Source organism: Chiroxiphia lanceolata, chromosome 3, assembly GCF_009829145.1.
Source record: "Chiroxiphia lanceolata isolate bChiLan1 chromosome 3, bChiLan1.pri, whole genome shotgun sequence".
Classification (NCBI taxonomy): Eukaryota; Metazoa; Chordata; class Aves; order Passeriformes; family Pipridae; genus Chiroxiphia; species Chiroxiphia lanceolata.
Genome location: NC_045639.1, coordinates 38,128,139 through 38,145,820, shown reverse-complemented (window position 1 = coordinate 38,145,820; position 17,682 = coordinate 38,128,139). Strand labels below are relative to the sequence as shown.

The window sequence follows — 17,682 nt, the reverse complement described above, 5'->3', positions numbered from 1 at the left end:
AAAATAACAACAAAAGGGAAATTAATCTTGACATTAGTATTCCCATAAACTATCATTGTGTAAGAGAGAAAAGCCTCTTAAATAAACCATTCTGCACAGCAACAATTGCAGAAATAATTTCCTTGTAGTTTGATACTACTTGTGAAAAATGCTGTATTTTAATTGCATGCATGAGGTGCATTGATTTGGAGATTAACATCAGGGTTTTAGAAATACCGGTCTTTATAGTAGGATATTTCTAGCTTTAAAAAAAAAAAAAAAAAAAAAAAGCCAAAACCAAGCAGCTTCTTGCCTACAGCATTAAATCCCATTTTGCTGTGCAGTGACTGCAGTGTTGTTCTGCATTTCTAAAGAATCAAGTAAAATATTCCATAACACTTTAGTCATCGATTTCAATGACAGCAGGTTCTATGCAGATGACTGGCCTACTTTTGCACTATGCTGTGGTTTGACTGAGTGCCATTTGGTTTTTATAGTGATCCATATGAACTCTTTCAGACTGCTTTAATGTAAAATGTAGATGGAAGCCAAGGACTGGAACAGTAGAGACTTTTTATATTTTAATTTTCTTTATGTATGAAGACAAGTAACTATTTCAAATTTGATGCATTGCTTAGGAATGTGTTGTAGGCAAATTCATGTGCATTTTGTAATTCAGGCATTGGATCTGTTTCTTTTTTGATGAGGACAGCTGTATTTGAATTTGCAGTGACAGTAATTACAAGTTCTAGATTACCCGATGCACAGCGAAGCCATGACTTTTATAGTGTAGTCCCAGGAGCACAAGTGCTCAACATGAGTGAGTAGGATTGATTCTGTCACTTTGCTGTGTAGCAATGAATGATTTGCACTAACATTAAGAAAGTAATGCTGGGAAAATGAAATTGATGTTTCCAAACATTAACATGGAAGAGCTAATAGATTGATTTATTAAAGAGGAGTTTATTCTAGCATTAATTTGAGGTGCAGTGATTGCAGAGGAGCTAGTGGGTGTCTGTTACTCAGATTGAATGAAAGAGTCCCATCAGTTGCCCCAGAATGGTAATTAAACTTGACCCAGACAATCCCATGCCCATTCTAGTCTCTGTTGGCTGACTGTAACAGACTTGCCACATGAAGCTCTTCCAAACATTTGTCTTCAGAGATCTGTATTTGTTCTTCTCTAACTGTAAACAGGAGACAAACAAAAAGTCCTGGTTATCATTAAACAAAACTTTAAGTCAGCTCTGTGCTTATATACTCAAGCCTGCTTTCTGATTTCCACAGAGGGTCAGCCTACTTCTCACAAAGGCCACTTCATCTCACTTCTGTACTGTGCTAATGTCATCTGCACCCACTTGCAGTTCCAGAGCTGTGTCTGCAGGCATATACAAAGGTCTTAGTACAGATTAGTATGTGAAAACTTGAAAAAGTCAGATGAAAGTTTGCTTCTTAGACATAAAGTAGATCTTTTTAGATACTTTTTCAAAGATTTTTTTTTCTTTCTAATTCATGTGATATTGCACACAATATGGATTTGTGTCAGTTGGCATCCTGAGTAGACTCTTTATCATGCAACTTTATTAAAGATTACTTATGGTTTGCTGTTTCACTGATGGTGTTTGTCAACAGTAATGCAAATGATTCTTTTATCAGATGGGGCAGTGCAGCCTCCAAAGGGAGCTGCCCAACAGCAACCCTACATAGAATCATAGAATCAGCCAGGTTGAAAAGCACCTCCGAGATTATCAAGTCCAACCCTTGATCCACTACCACCATGGTTACTAGACCATGGCACTAAACACCATATTCAATTTCGTCTTGAAAACCTCCAGGGATGGAGAATCCACCACTTCCCTGGGCAGCCCATTCCAATGCCTGATTATCCTCTCTGTAAAGAATTTACCCTCTCTGTAAAGAAATTCTTCGTAATATAGAATTTCTTCCTAATATAAATGTGGTATGCAAAAACACTAGTGTTGCTAGTAAGCATCTGAAGGGAAAGATCCTCCTCTTTTTACCTAGTAGACACAAAACTGGGAGTTAGGGGAAGGACTGCAATACTGCACTTCAACTATAGTAAAATGGGCTGCAATGTGCTATTGAAAGACTGCTGAGTGCTGATAAATTGCTTTAATGTTGCCATAACACCACAACATGGGATTTGGAGCAACATGAGTAATTTCTCTGGAATTCAGTGCTGCCACAGGCTTGTTTTGATGGGTCGCATGATTAATGCTTTGATCTTTATCTAGAACTTTATTGGGATTAGCAGTTTTTGGTCATGGGTTTGGGTGTCTCTATTTCTTGGGCAACCAGTTTCTGAGCAGCAACCTCATTCTGAGGTCTGACAGGCAGTGTGACTTGTGTCTGGAGTAGAAATGTGTCATCTTGGTTGCCTTCTGGTCTCTTTTGGGGTGCAAAGGGGGAAAGGAAAAGGGAAAATTTATAGCTGGAGTTCTCTGCAGTTCTGCTTGGATCTGAGACACAGTACCAGTATAATATTCATCACACAAGGGATCTGGCTAGAACTGGTCATTAAAGGGTATTGTGTGTTTCAGTGACTTCATTTCTGTGAAATGAGAAGTGGATTATTCCAGGGGGAATAGTTCTGTGGAATTTAAGTTTGATTATATTTCTTGGATCTAATTGTACTCTATAATTATTTTAAATATGCATAAATTTTCTAATAGCTTGGGGTGTGGTTGGTCCATGTTTTTAAAAAAACCCCTGTGTTTAGGATTCTTATTTGCAGGAAAAAACCCCATCTATTTCTTGGATGTTTTTTTCCTTTCAAGGCCTGTTTGTCCTCCATGCTGTGGTGTCTAAAGAAAAACAAACTTGGAATTTAAAAGCATCTCTAGGATATTTTAGACTGACTGTATATGAGCAATCAAGTTCTAATGTGAATCATGGCGATAGAAAATGCAAAAATACTAATAACCCAAGATATTTTGTTTGTTCTGTATTTTAATCAAGTTCAGGATATAGTCAAGGGTATTCCTTCTGAACTACTCCTGCCAAAATTTGAGCTTACATAAGGAATAGTGGTGATGAACCATGTATGTGTAGGTGTTTCTGTGACTGCGGCTTTGGTTATTTTTAGGTACATTTAAAAACATCATTCTGTAGCAGCTAGGTGGATTGCAAGTTTCCAGAAGCTTACTTTTATGCATGGGGTTGATCTTTTTGAGGGATGAGGTGAGTTGATACAAGGAGAACAGGGCAGAAGCAGTAAGAAGCAGTGAAAGGAAGGTGCTGGAAGAATGTAAGGACATTGTGTCACCTCATTCCTACCTCTTCATATGATAATAGAAGTCCAGTTGCATTTCATTAAATGCTTTAGAGAAGGCAGCAAAGTGGGTTGAGGAGCTGTGTCACTATTATTTCCTCTAAGTAACAGCAACTTCCTGTGTTCCTTCATTGCAATTTGTGTAAAGTAAGTTAGAGACAATGAAATGGTCTGTGTTAATTTGAGTACAAAATGACTGTTCCTCTTTTTATTTCCATATTGCTGCTGTCCAGAATTCACACTGATGGAAATAGTTAGGCTTCCTGATCAGGAAGTGAGCAACATTTTCTCATGCAAACCCTTGCTTTATTCTCAGATAAATACAGAATATGACTTCTTTCACCTGTAGATGCACAGACTATAGAACCAGTAAGTCAATTAATAGTTTTGCAACAGTTAGAAGCAGTGATAATGAGCTTGTGTGTGTAAACATCAGAGTTGTAAAAATAAATCCTAATAGACATAAAATTAAATGGAAATATATAAATACAGAACAAATGCACAAATCTTGAATTTAATCTTTTTGATGTCTTGACAGTTAAATAGTTGTTTACAGCTGTTGATGTACAGCTAAACAGTGCTAGGAAAGCCTCGTCATGAATTAGTTTTATTGAGACATTCTTATTTGTCAGTATAGCTATGAATTTTCTGGTCTCCAGATCTATATGAAATTTATCAGGAATGCCAGAGCTCTGAAGCTGGTGTGAATTTGAATCAGGAGAAACCACAGATAACTTTACTGTGAAACTAATTACAGGAGACACCTTTCATTCTAGAGTTTATTTGATGCCAAGATCTGGTTCAGATGTCCCTTGATGCATAATTGATAGTACTTACCAAAGATTTTCCACTTCCTTGCACTGATAAGGAAAAAAATCACTGTACAAAAGAAGCCTGTACTGCAGAAGTGCTATAGTTTACTACATTAACATATCTTAAAAATTATGGAAGAAAAGTTGGTTTTCATTAAAAAAAAACAACTTAAAAACCCCAAACCAAAACACTGTCTTCATAAAAGAGAGTGTGTATCCAAGCACTATTTTGTCCTGCAAAGAGTCAAGACAAAAAAGAATGCTGAGAAATTGTTGAGGGAAATATTCGAGTACATCAGTGAAAGAATGAAGGTCGAGTTACAGCAAGGTTTTATTCAGAATGAAGCCTAGAAGAACATATCTGAACTATGTAGGTGTGTGTGTCTGTTCTTCTTTTTAATGGAATGTAGTTCTAATTTTATGCTTTCCCCCTTCCTTCATTGTACTGGGTTTTGCTTATGGATACAAAGAAAAGCTTTTGAACATCACGAAAAATATTAAAAAGTCAGTAGTTATTAAAGTTAGAGGAGATTACCAGGCCTTGGGTCCATAGGTCCTGGATGAGAAAGAAAGCTAAAGCATGCCTGGGAGCTAATGAGTAAGTTGAAAGAAATGTGTTATTTGTGCCCCACTTTAGAGACTTCCTGGATCAGTTGCATCTTGTGACTTGTGACTGCTTGAGCACATACTTGGATTTACTTCTAAGGTACAGATAGGTCAGACTGCATTAAATGTGGAATGAAATGTTGAAGTTTTACAAAATTGGGTTGTAAAAAAACTGTGTACCAGTTTGGATTGACTAAAGATGCTATTGGTAATACGTGCCCAAAAAGACATCAGAGAGACTTTTTACTTTAAAAAGCTAGACAGAAAGAATTGTGGCTTTCCAGCAGTCTGTGAGAACCTGGCACAGAATGCTGCATTCACATCACAAATCACCACAGAAACTAAAAGGGCAAAGATGGGCAGAATTAAATACTTGCTGAGAGGAACCTAAGTACCTGGAAAACACAATATGAAATTTGCCAAAGATGCATATGGTGGCTAAAAAATTTAGTAGACAGACACATATAGATTTTCTTTCATCATGAACCGCTATAATAAAGGAAGCTTTAGAAATGTACCTCTGTAATCTACAATGACACTGCATTAGAACCTGAAGAGAAGTCAAGGTGAAAGGAGATGTGTCATAGTGTTGTGGGAGGGTACATCTTGTTTACATTTTTAGAAATATATTTTGTATTGCTATATCATAGTTGAGGAATTGTTTGGTATTTAAAAATCTATTTTAAAACCTTCATCTTCTGAAAGCTAATATATGAAAGCTTCTGAAAGATGTATTCTTACCTTTCAGTATATATGTCAAATATATGTATATGTCACTAAATTAGGTAGGTATAAAGGAATAGTTTAATATTCTGTCTCAGCTTATCCTGTTATACATATGCCATACATCAGAAAATTCAGTGTGGGGGAAAGGTGTAAAATCTTAGTCACTATGAAAGCAAAATTTCAAGGAGCTTATGTTCAAGTTAGGGAGACAGACTGCTTCACAGACTTACTAATCTGCAAGAATTCTGAAAGCACTGTCACAGGCCATCAAATATATTTTAATATATTTTGAAGCTCTGATTATGGCAAAGCTATAATACCTGCTTTTTAGAAAAAGTAAAACGTTGTCACAAATGATGAAGCCAATTTTCATCACACATTTGACTAGCAGCAAGCAAGGTTTTGGAACAAATTTTGAAGGAGAAAATTATAAGAAAAAATTAACTATTGGGTATATAACAAAAGTATAAAGAAAAATAGAACAAAATGCAGCATGGCTTTAGTGAAGGTCAATAAGACTACATTGTTAACTTTCTATGTACAGCTGCTTTCTAGACAACATAAAAGTAGTATAAAGGCATTCATCTGCACTTCCATACAAAATGGTAACACTGCAAATCACTTGCTCAAAGAAGAAAATTTCTGGAGGTTTTGATAAGGGTCTCTGTCGTGTTACTTCGCTGCCACCAGAGGAACAGCTTCATTTTGGCCTGCTTCTACCTAGTGTTGTGATAGATGGGCTTGGTCAGGCTGTTGAAGTTTGTTACATAATTAAGACAAGAGGAGACCTGGGTCCTGACCTTTGTCCCAACCATAGCACTTGCAGGACTCAACATTTTCATTACCAAGTAAAATTTTTTTAAACTTTTGTCTTTCTGTATTCTGACAAAAAATTCAAAATTAGAAGCTGAGCTGACATCAGAATTTCATTCTTCAGGGTGAATGTCTGAATTAAGTAGATTTTGACTTGACTGCTTCCACTCTTTCCAGCATGATCTGTGCAAATACGGCGTATATTTCAGTAATCTTGTAACAGACCACGGGGGTATATGCTGAAATTGGTGGTGGTGTCATGTCTCACAGCCAGCACAAGTGAAACAAGCTGGTTTAAAATACAACTGCTTTGTTCAATCAAGGAACACTATGGATAAAGAATGAGATGGGGTTTTTTTGAAAATTGTTTGTAACATTCTTTCTGAGGTGGCTTTTTATTTCATGAAATTTATGGTCTGTCTTTGTCATCTTTATTTTTGGAGAATCTGATTTTCAAATTTTGCCAGACTGCCATTTTTTCCATCAGGGCATTTCTGGAAGAATTTCAGAGCTATTTGTATGAGGTGCTACTTTTGCCCTGCGGGCACTGTGGTGGCCCTGGGGGCAATGGCAAAATTCTCTTCCAGTGGCAGCTTATGCCCTTGCTTCCGAAAGGGAGCAGGCACATGTGTTCCCTGGATCTCTCTGGGATGTCTCAAACACTTGAAGTTGTTAGCATTATGTGATGCTCTTTCTTTAGCTGCACAATGGCTTGCTTGTTTAGCTGAGTGATTTGAAATCTCACGGATATGTTTATTAAAGCTCTCATGCATAATCCAGGACCTTTTTAAATTATTAGTCATAGTCATGGGGCTAAAATAAGGGGGAAAATTACTCTCTTGAGTTGCACAGGGGTTAATATAATTGTTGTTCTAACTTATAACCAGTGAAGGGTTTAACGGAAAATTTTTAACACCAAGCAAGGGTGCTACAAGAGATGGGACAGTGTGAAAGGAGGGAGATTGAGATGCCAAGAAATCGAGATAGCTTGGCAAAACTAAAGCATAGTGGTTACTGTGATAATCAAGTACAGGACTGACAGATGTGAAATTAATAATTGGTATTTTATTCTAGTTGTTTGAAGAGTCTATGAATGTATTCAATCAATACATTATTCACTCATATTTAATAAATAGATGTTTCTGACTTTGAAATTAATGGAACTGCGTGTAGGCAAGCATAGAAAACTGTAGCAGGCAATAGTGTTGATATATGTCTTTTTCTTAATTCTTTCTGCTTTTACTTCTGAATTTAAGATGATGTGTGGGTTTGGTTCATACCATCTTGTGAACAGAGCCAGGAAATTAAAGAAGAAAGGACAATGTTCTTGGGCATTTCCACACATCCCTAACTTTACTAATGTCCTCATAAGTAACTAAAATATAAGATAGAAATATGAAAAAGAATAAATTAATATATTATATTATGTATAATATGATAATATGCAATATAGATATATAAATAAATCAATATATAACCTCTGGGGTTTTTTTCCTTTAGAAACATATGTTTGCATAGAAACATATGTTTGCATACAATCTGCTATTACACTGATAATAGCAACAATAGGAAATATGTTAGACATTACTATAGCAATTTGTACCATAACCCTAGACCTTGATAAGTTTTATTTTTAAGGTTTATGTTACCTGGAAATTAGACTTCAGATATGTGTTTATTTAAAGTGGAGGGATTTATTTTTCCTTTTTGTTATGAAACCATGTTGTGTGCGTAGGCCTGCTGCTTAGTGGGTTTTCCATGTTTTATGTAACCAGGCTGTGAGAAAACTGTCACATGGTTACAGGAAAGTATCTGTCAATAAAAATTCATTCCCTTTAAAAACCAAACAACCCCCCCTTCCAAAAAAACAACAAAACAAAGCAGCTAAAACAACTTCAGAGGATGAGAAATTTAGAGCGGTTTCCTGTTCTAAATCAGAAGAGGATTAGAAACTCTACAGTGAAAAAGAACAATAAATGAAGTTTCTAATCCTGGCGTATTGGGCATAATCTCCCAGGTCGGTCTTCAGGCAAAAAAGAAACTAAATGAAATTGCTACTTTTCTACTGTGAATGTATATTTTATATGCATTTGTGCAGGACTTGGACTTGTTATTTGAAGTGAAGAAGAGATGGCTAGAATACCAATTTCCAGTTCTGTTTCATTTCCCAGGTTCTCTCTGTGCATCTTTGAAAACCTCTTCTTTCTCAGCAGTCAAGTGTTGCACATTATATCTAGGCTGAGTGGTACAAGTCAGATGAAAAACTGGAAATTTGAAAGGATTGTGAAATGAAAGGAAAACGTTGAAGAATTTAATAGTTTTGATCATTGAGGTATTAATTTTATATGTGAAATATTAGTGTTCTTGACATATTTGAGGCCTGGTTAAGTACACTGAACAGTAAAAAGGTGACAATGCAGTATGACTGATTTGCCCCTAGGAAATTATTCACTAACTGTTTTTCCTGTGTAGTTTGAGCGAATGTGATGAATGAGTAAAATTTGTGCTGAAAAGTATTTCAGAAATTACAATTAATTGTAATTACTATCTCAGATAAAAATATGGAAATCTTTGCAGTATTTCTCTCTCCTGGACATGTTCATCCTCTTCTGGCATTCTGGGGGATATTTGGTGCTGCTATGTTCAGGTGCTTTGCCAGATGATTGAGGCCTGACTTAGCTACCACCTTGCTGGCAGTTTATGTAGAAAAAGAGACATACAAAAATTGAAAGGAAGGAATAATTTAGACTAGTATGGGGCAACAGATGTTTGAAGTACAGCTTTTCCAAACTTTTCAATGCAGCTTTTTTTACCCCCCTATTTTCTCTTTTTTGTTTGTTTGTTTATGAATGTATGTTCATAATTAGAACCCTTTCTAAATGAAAAACTGTAAGAAGACTGCAATTGTCCTTTTACATTTTGTAATATTAATAGAAAATATTATAAATGGAAATTCACCATTTTTTCCATCTCTTCTTCCTTTTCCTTTTCTTTCTATACTGTCTCCCAAAAATAGAGCAAGGCCTAAGGTACCTTTGACTTCAAAACTTATGAAATCCCTTTGCTGTGTGAGCATTTCTGGTCTCACTAAAACAGACACAAAAAAAGAGGTGAACTGGGGAAAAGGAAGAGAAGCAAGCAGATTTAAGCTTTCGAAGATGTAAGCAGTACATTCACAAGTCAAATTAACCCTTGAGGTGAATAAATAGGGTGTCCAGTGAAGCTGTTCACTCTGCATTAGGAAGAATTAAAATGGAAAGGTCTGTCTCCAGTGTTAAGATGTGCTGATGCAGCTGCTGTGCTAATGGTGAAAGTCTGGTATAGTGTTCTGGTTGATCGGAGAGAGAATCACCAAGACCGGCAGAAGGGGGAGCTTTTGGAGTATAGCTCATTTTGATTAGTCTCAGCTGGTGCTCACTGACAGCTGTGCTCCCAAGCTTTTATGAATCCAGCATAAGGAGGATAGAAGGCGCATCTTTAAAGATAAATGTGAGATTATAACAGCAAGATCCTCAGAGAAACATTATTGTGATGGCATGGGACTTAGGTGCTTCAAAAAAATCTCCGGAGCAGTTAATTAGGGGTGAGATAAGAAAGGGTTTATTATGCCAAGGCAAAGATATTACGACGCGCCCACCCGCTGTGCCCCAGATGCTACATTTTATAATATCCAGTCCCAAATGTGTCCACCCTGTGGCCTTTACTCTGGACCACCCCGGGTCCACCCCTGAGAAATGGGTCTGGGGTGTATTTTGTGACCACCTACTTCATCATCTTCACCATCTTCAGAGCACAAAGGGTACATAGTCACCCAGTTCTTGACTTCATTTTGTTGTTCAGGCCCTGATATGCTGTTCTGCAAACAATCTAGGCCTTACCTTGACAAAAGACAAAACATTTCTACTGGATTTGGGGGTAGGAGTGATATAGGGTACATAGAATGGGGTAAGAGGGTTAAGGAATGTGTAAACTAAGGGTACTACAGGGAAAGGGACAAGGGAGTGAGGGTTGCTGCTTTTAAAATCTACTTATAAAACTTACAAGGCTTACAAATATTAGAAAAATAAAAAACATTAGGGGCTTAAGGCATCAATTGCAAGCTCTGCTGTAGTGCAGTGCCTCAGTGCATGCGTGTGTGTTTTTGTATGACTGTGACTACTGTAGTTTTCTTCTGATTCTTGCTTCCATTCATGCCTCTCCCTCCCCTCAATAATTAAGCAAATTCAAAGCTAGCAACATTTTCATGATATTGCTACTTCTTAAGTATTTTCTTGCTCACCTTGTAGCTCTTTGAAAGGTTTGTCTTGTATGCAAATCATAGAGGAAAAGAGCTATAAGGTGAATTCATTGATTTAGGATTTACTTAATGTTTCTCTGTAGACAGTACTGGACATGCTTTCAACATTCTATAATTCTATCAGAAAAACCTAGCTGCAGTTCTTGTCTAATTCAAAACTTAATATGCCTCCCTTCCCTTATCAAACTAATTAGGGGAAAGGTAAGAATAGGGTTCAGGAACTTCATGATCTGGGATTTCTGGGAAGAAAGGTTGTTTAAAACATAAACAATAGAAATTTAACTTTCTAGGGAAAACAGAGATTGAGAGATATATGATTTTAGTCTTTACTGTTTTCATGGCAAGTAAGGCACCAAGAGAAATTCCTAATCACTCCATTTAACCTTATAGCAGAAATCAGTGATCATTTAATAATTATGAAATTATTAATAATTTAATTATTCCAGGTTATTTGCAAACATCTTCACCTATTGAAGGAATTATCTCCTCTAAGTTATGAATATGAGGTAACTAGTGGTTTCTGAGGCCAAATGCTGTTGCTGCTGCATTTATTTATTTATAATCTTCTTATAATTTATTTATTTATAATCTTCTAGTTCACTGGAATCTAGCCAATCCATTAAATATGGCTATGATTTTGGTTTTGCTGTTTATCATATAGATGCAGAGATTAACATTTTACAGTCAATTTCATGCATATAGACACCAAGTAGTTTTAGTTTGAATTAATTTCAACCGCTTGTAGTGCAAATAGATAGGGTATTGGCAAACCATTTCTGGTTCAAAATAGAAGTCGTTAAAGGCCTGTGGAGGTGGTAAAGAGATATTTTGCTAAACCTAAACAAAAAATATAACCTTCATCATGCCCTGAATCAAATCATAAATGTGATTCCTGCTGCTTCTCAGGCGTCTCTTACTTTAATGTCAATGCAGGCATAGGTGGGGTCAGAGGGCAGTGAGGCTGGGGCAGATTCAGCACCCACTTTCCTGGACCACAGAGGACTTTGGAACTGAAATGCTTCTGTTTTAATGATAGCTCTCTTTTCACCTGAAATTAGGCGACAGGGAAATATCAGATGCCCTTAACAAGGGAGGAACTAATTCTTGGTAAGTGGGGGCTTTCAAATGTTGTTCACTGGAACTACAGTGGCACAGCAACTCCATCGCCGGGCACTGCAGCACAGAATGGTGTTTGCTTGAGGAAATGAGTGACATTCTCAAGTATCAACACATTTTCTTTTGATAGGATTTACCTCCTCATTCCTTTTTAAGAAAAACACGTACTGTCCTTTTTATAAGTTTGGCTGTTCTTTATCTTCGATGGAGGATGGGTGGTTCTTACACTTGAATTGACCATTCAATTTGATTATAAGCCCTAACTAGTTATGTACAAAACTTCAGTGGCTTAACAGTATGTTCTGTATATATTGCCCACTAAATGCTTTGAACATATAATCCATTTATTGTTGATACAGAGATTTATTTTTTTTTCACAGCTTCTCGCAGCGAAACTATTTCTCTATGCTTCTAAAATTGAACTTTTTTCATCTTGCATTTGGTAAAAGATCTTAACTGAAAGGACAAAATGTATTTCCGTAATTTAAATTTCTGTGTCTGTCCTCAGATCTCCATAGCAATTACAAGGAACACACAAGCTGCATTAGAGCACAGCTTTATATGAACATTACTACCTTTGTGTTGAGAACCTTTATTTTTTTGACTCAACAAATAGTTGATGCAAAGAACAGCTTAACAGTACTAAAGTCAGTTTCAGTCAAATGATCAATTCTTTTAGGTTAAAAAGTACCAGCTAACATAATTAAATAATTTTTACTATCCTCTTTATTCCAAGACTACTTCAGGTTCAGATGGACAAAATGACATAATTTATCTTACTGTACTCTGCATTACTTAAGTACACTGATGACTTTAAAAAAAGTCATCAAAAAAAAACTTTAAAAAAAGAAATCTAACAAGTCTGACATTCAGAAGTCATGGATAACATTGAAATATTTAATATAGCATAAAGAAATGTGTAGTTTTCTTGCATAATCCTATTTTATGTGTGTGCAAAGTGATCTTCATTTGGTGTACCTTTTTATTATTATTTTTTCTTCTGTGCATTTTAGATAAGTGTAAAACATTGATTTCTCCATTCATCTTTACTTGTGGCGTCTCTTTTATCTAGACCATTTTCCATGTCATTGAACTTTATTCAGAGATAGAAGGTGATACTATGATAATATGATATCCCTTGCTCCAGAAATACTAGCAGAAGTGCTCTGTATTGGCCCCCTAGTGCTAGTGTGATGCCAGCCTTATACTCTTATTTTTTTCTAAAATTACTTATATAGCCTAACCTCAGCAGTTAAAACTAGGAGAATCCATTTGTTGCAGTAAGAGAGGCAGTAGCTAAGGGTTTTTTATTCATCTTTTACAGCACTACTAAGCTTTGGCAACTGCAACCCCAAACAAAAAATGACTAAAATCACTAAAACATATGTTGGAAGATAACTCCCTATTTGTTCTTTGCTTCTATGGTTTCATGCCATTGCCTTTCTGTACGTTACAACTGTGGGTAAATTGTTTAAAATTACAGTGCATATCACTCAGTAAGAAAGACCATCTTCAATTAATAAATGACTGAAGATTTAATAACTGAACTCTAATAGAGGAATATGTTGAATAAGCAGATTTGTTAGCATCACCTTTTAGGTACTGTAACCATGGAACAGGGACAAACTAATTGACAAATGTAACAAAATTTATTATCTCCTATCTTATGCCCTTGAATGTACTGTATTATGTCTAATAAAGGGCCAGGAAACTTGGATTAATAATCAGATAGTTATCAGATCTTTAGATGTGGAGAGGAAAATCTTAGAAATAACTTCCAACATTTCAATGTATTGTTTATTTTAGGCTGTATTGCCACATGAAGTTAAAATAATACAGAAACTTCAGGCTAAATGTCACTTACAATATCCTTTTAAAATTGCATCCAGATGTTTAAAAGAAAAAATCTTTTTAGTATATTCAGAAAGCCTGGGAAATTTTACATTTTGAATAAAATCAATATTCAATCAGAAATCTTGTATTTCTATGTAAAAACCAGTAGAATTATCATTAGTATATTGCATTAAGAAAGTGTTTTAGTATATTTTTCCTGGAAAATACCTTTGGCTTTGAGTGGATGGGTGGAAAAAACAGATCATAGAAACTTATTGAGGTACAAATTGTATTCACATCTAGTTCATACTCAAACATAAAATTAACTTTATGACTGCATCTCCCTTTTCTCTTCTACTAGATCTATGTAATCCATCAATATCCTGTGAATCTACTTTGCTATCTTTTGATATTTTAGACCTTAATCAAGCAATTTAATATTCTTACAATGTAGCTTTTACTGAAAGCTGTGTATGTAACTAATTTTTGTAGTCTGTTTCTGGCTAACTGCATGAAGCATAATGATCTTTCAAACTACTAACATTTTCTCCGGTAATATTCTTTATAACATATGTTCTCCTTTCATGTTCTGGTTAGATGACAAAGAAAACACTTTGATCATGAAATATGGCCCTATAAGAGGAATAAGTATCTTACTCTTTAAAAGTTTTACTTCTCTGAATTGCTGCTTGTGACACTGCGTTTTATTTTGGAGCAATCTGCTCCTCTAAAACTGTATTAAATACAGTTTTGTGTAGAATAGTTATCAGGGTTTTTTTGTTGTTATTCTTTTATTGAGAGATTCTCCAAAGAAACAGAGTGTAATTTCTCAAAGACTGATAAGACTGATAATTTTATGATTCACGAAAGAAAAGGCTCGTTCCAGGAATTGGGAGACTTAATTCTATAATAACTTTGTTGATGTCCTCAGAAGAATTGCTTCATTTCTTGGTAATATATCAGTTTTCCCTTCAGGACAATTGTATAATATAAATAAATAGGAAATTGATGCTACAATAACATCTCGTATTTCTTTTTCCTACTCCACAGTGCAGCCAACACAATATATATTTTCTTGAATATCCTAATTAATCAGGTTCCAAATCAGCTACAGTTACTATGTAGAAATTTTTTATATTAAAGACTTACTATCAAGAATTCTCTTTTTTTTATTTAATATTTTTACTTATAATAGTTGAGATTTTTCAGTATACGTTGCAATGCCTAAATATTTGTGTCCTGTAGATAGCTGCAAATTCTTACTGATCTGTGTCATCATCTTGACAGGACGAACGCTGCTGGAAAAGCTCTTCAGCCAGCAAGAAAATGCACCACAAGAAGAAGCAGAAAAACTATGCTCTCGCATTATTGCACTGGGTCTTTTGCTTCCATTCACTGACTGCTTCAGGGAGCCATGTAATCAGAGCGCCCAGCAAAGCACGCCCACATTTGATGTAAGTACTGAAAAAGTTATCTTTTGTCTGTTTTGCCAAACAAGACATGATTTACTAATGGTTTATCCCTCTTGAGAGAATTCTGTAAGTCCTTTTAATGAAAATTGCCCTTAGGAGAGTGGCCAGCTATTTTTCTGAGCTCAGGTATGTGCACTTTTGTAAACAAGTAAGCAGAAGAAGGTTCTCCCATAACTTGATTTCTTAACTTTTTAACTCATATCTTATTCTGCTATAATGTTCTTCATCTGCTTTTTTTCATTAAGTTGTCTTCTTTGAATCAAAGCACTCTATAGGATTACCAAGATTTCAATCCAATAGCTGCTTCACCAAAAATCTAAATTAAAGGAAGAACAGAACATAGCATTTCACAAAATTTTACAGAACCCAAAGAGGATGTCTATGCGAGATAATTCCCCCCTCTCCCCCTAGAGATACTTTTGATACAAAATAGTGCAGAGATCAGTGGAAATTTGCTGGAATTCCAGCTACAGTTTTATCTATGCCTTTGGGCTATCTGGCCAGGGCGCTGTTACTGGTGGTGTTTGCACACTATTACAAACTTGTGATGTAGACATAACCTAACATTATCCTTTCCTCTTGGATAATTAATTCAACATAGGCATGTCTTTCTGTTTCTTGATACTTTACAACCCATGACATTTTGTACTGGTTTATGTGACTGAAGATAATCAGGGATATTCTCTTCAGTAATCAGCTTCAAAATAGAGTACAAGTATTAACTTATAAATTAATAAGCTACTGGTATAGTTAAGATCATCCCTATTCTACACATTAAGCTGAAACTTGGTTAGGAATACTCAAAAAATGATTGGTATAGATGTGAGAGAACACGAGTCTCCTTAAATCTTTAAATCTTTCTAATCTTTCCTGAAGAATAGTTTAACACAACTGGTGAAGGGAAAAGAGGTAGAATATTTTTTTTCCTAAAGAATTCTTATACAAGCTTTCCTAGACAACCTAGCCTATCTACAAAGTCATGTCATGGTCCATCTAAAAATATTATATGTTTATGTTTTTTGGTGTTTTTTTACGAAGCAATGTTTAAAGCATTTTAAACTGTGTTTTGAAACTAATTGAAAAATGCAGTGTAATTATAAAACTGAGGTTACTCAGGCAACCTAAAATCAGACAGCATTTGAAAATGCTTGTGGTTAAATATATTCAAGAAAGTTACTGAAAAAGGTAATTTTCTTATTTTTCAGGTTGTTTAGAAGAGTTTGGTAATGTTTTCAGTTCTTCCACTTTTACATATATTCAACTAATCAACTTTAGAGTATTGAATACAGTATTCTTAAAAAAAATTCTCCTCACTAATAAACAGATTTTTTATCAAATTCAAAGTTTGCGAAGAAGCAGAAAAGGCTCTTTTGTTAACTGGTATACCATGCTTTGTCTGAGTAACAATTATTTTAGTTATCTTTCATTTAATATATCCAACAGGATGGACACTGTAGTAGCCTAGTGCCATGTGAACCGTGTATCAAAATCAGCAATTTAAGATGTTGTTGGCCTAGCAGTGATCTTAATTTGACTTGGTCTATCATTAAACCACAAATGTCACAGCCTCTACGACTGCTTTTTGGCATAAATCCCCTAAATAGATCACAGTCCTGTAACACAATGTCAGAAGAGGTGTAAAGCCCTGTGTATGTAACTAAGTAATGCATCCTCCTTCAAAGGAGCATACATCTGTCTTGAATACTGCTACCTCAGTAACTGAATTCCACATGGTGGGAAGGTGAGTGCTGCTTCTATTGAGTTTTGGAATATGTTTCTTCTTCAGCCTTGGTGACCACAGTGCACCTACCCGTTTATTCATTACTAAATGAAAATGGCTAGAACTGGCAATATAAACTGTAATGGCTGAGAACTTCCAAATTATGTTTCTTCTAGTTGACTTTGCTTCTTAGAGTAAATAAAATATTTTACAGGAAATAAGTGCTAATTTTTATGTAGGAAATGAAACAATTAATAATTACTGTGGAAAAAAAAAAGGTGATGCTTTATATTACTTTGAAAAAGGATATGTAATATCTGTAAGTTGTGTCCCCTTCTGCATCTCTTTCCATGTCTGTACGTTGGGATTTTTTTCTTTTTTAGGTTTTTGGGTTTTGTTTCTTTTTTTGTTTAACTCATTAGAGCAAGATTTTAGTGTTGATCTAACCATTTATTTCAAAGACAGAGGAATCAGACTAGCCTTAATTAACACCTACATTTCACCCATCTAGAATTAAGAAATACATCTTTTTTGACATTCCTCCTAAACTGGGAGCACAGCCAGTCCTATATTCTTCCTTCATCTCTGAATCCTTCAGATGTGCCCCCAGTTCAACCTTGGATTGCCTCCAGTTTGACTGATATTTCACTCAGCTAAAACTACCATCAACAAGCTCCTGTAACCCTGTCCTTGTCCCAGACAGGTTTGTCTGCCACCTTGTTGTCCTTCCTCCCTTCTCCATCCAGGTATGGTGCTTGCCTGTGTCTTAATGTTACTTATTTGGCTGTTTTGATTTGCATCTTAATCTGGTGCTTGTAAAGTCTCTTAGGTCATTCCTTTATTTTTTTTTTTCCAGAATTGCCAACCTTTTTTCCACTGAAGTCCTTCCTTTAGTCCTTTCTTTTCTCCTTTTGTGACTGACCCCTTGCATTTCTGAGCTTTAGCTTATCATTTTTTTATGTTGAATAAAGTCCATGATTCCCCTCTTGCATAAGTGTAGTCCCACAGACTTTGTT

At 35.5% G+C, this 17,682-nt stretch overlaps 1 protein-coding gene across 1 annotated transcript in view; it reads left to right on the top strand.

The window, feature by feature from the left end:
* The window catches only part of FMN2 (formin 2), a 179,844-nt gene that overhangs the window by 22,642 nt on the left and 139,520 nt on the right, over positions 1-17,682 (top strand). Inside the window, exon 3 of the mRNA XM_032681420.1 lies at positions 14,762-14,928. Coding sequence (XP_032537311.1) covers positions 14,762-14,928 — 167 coding nt within the window. The remainder of the gene's footprint in view (positions 1-14,761; positions 14,929-17,682) is intronic.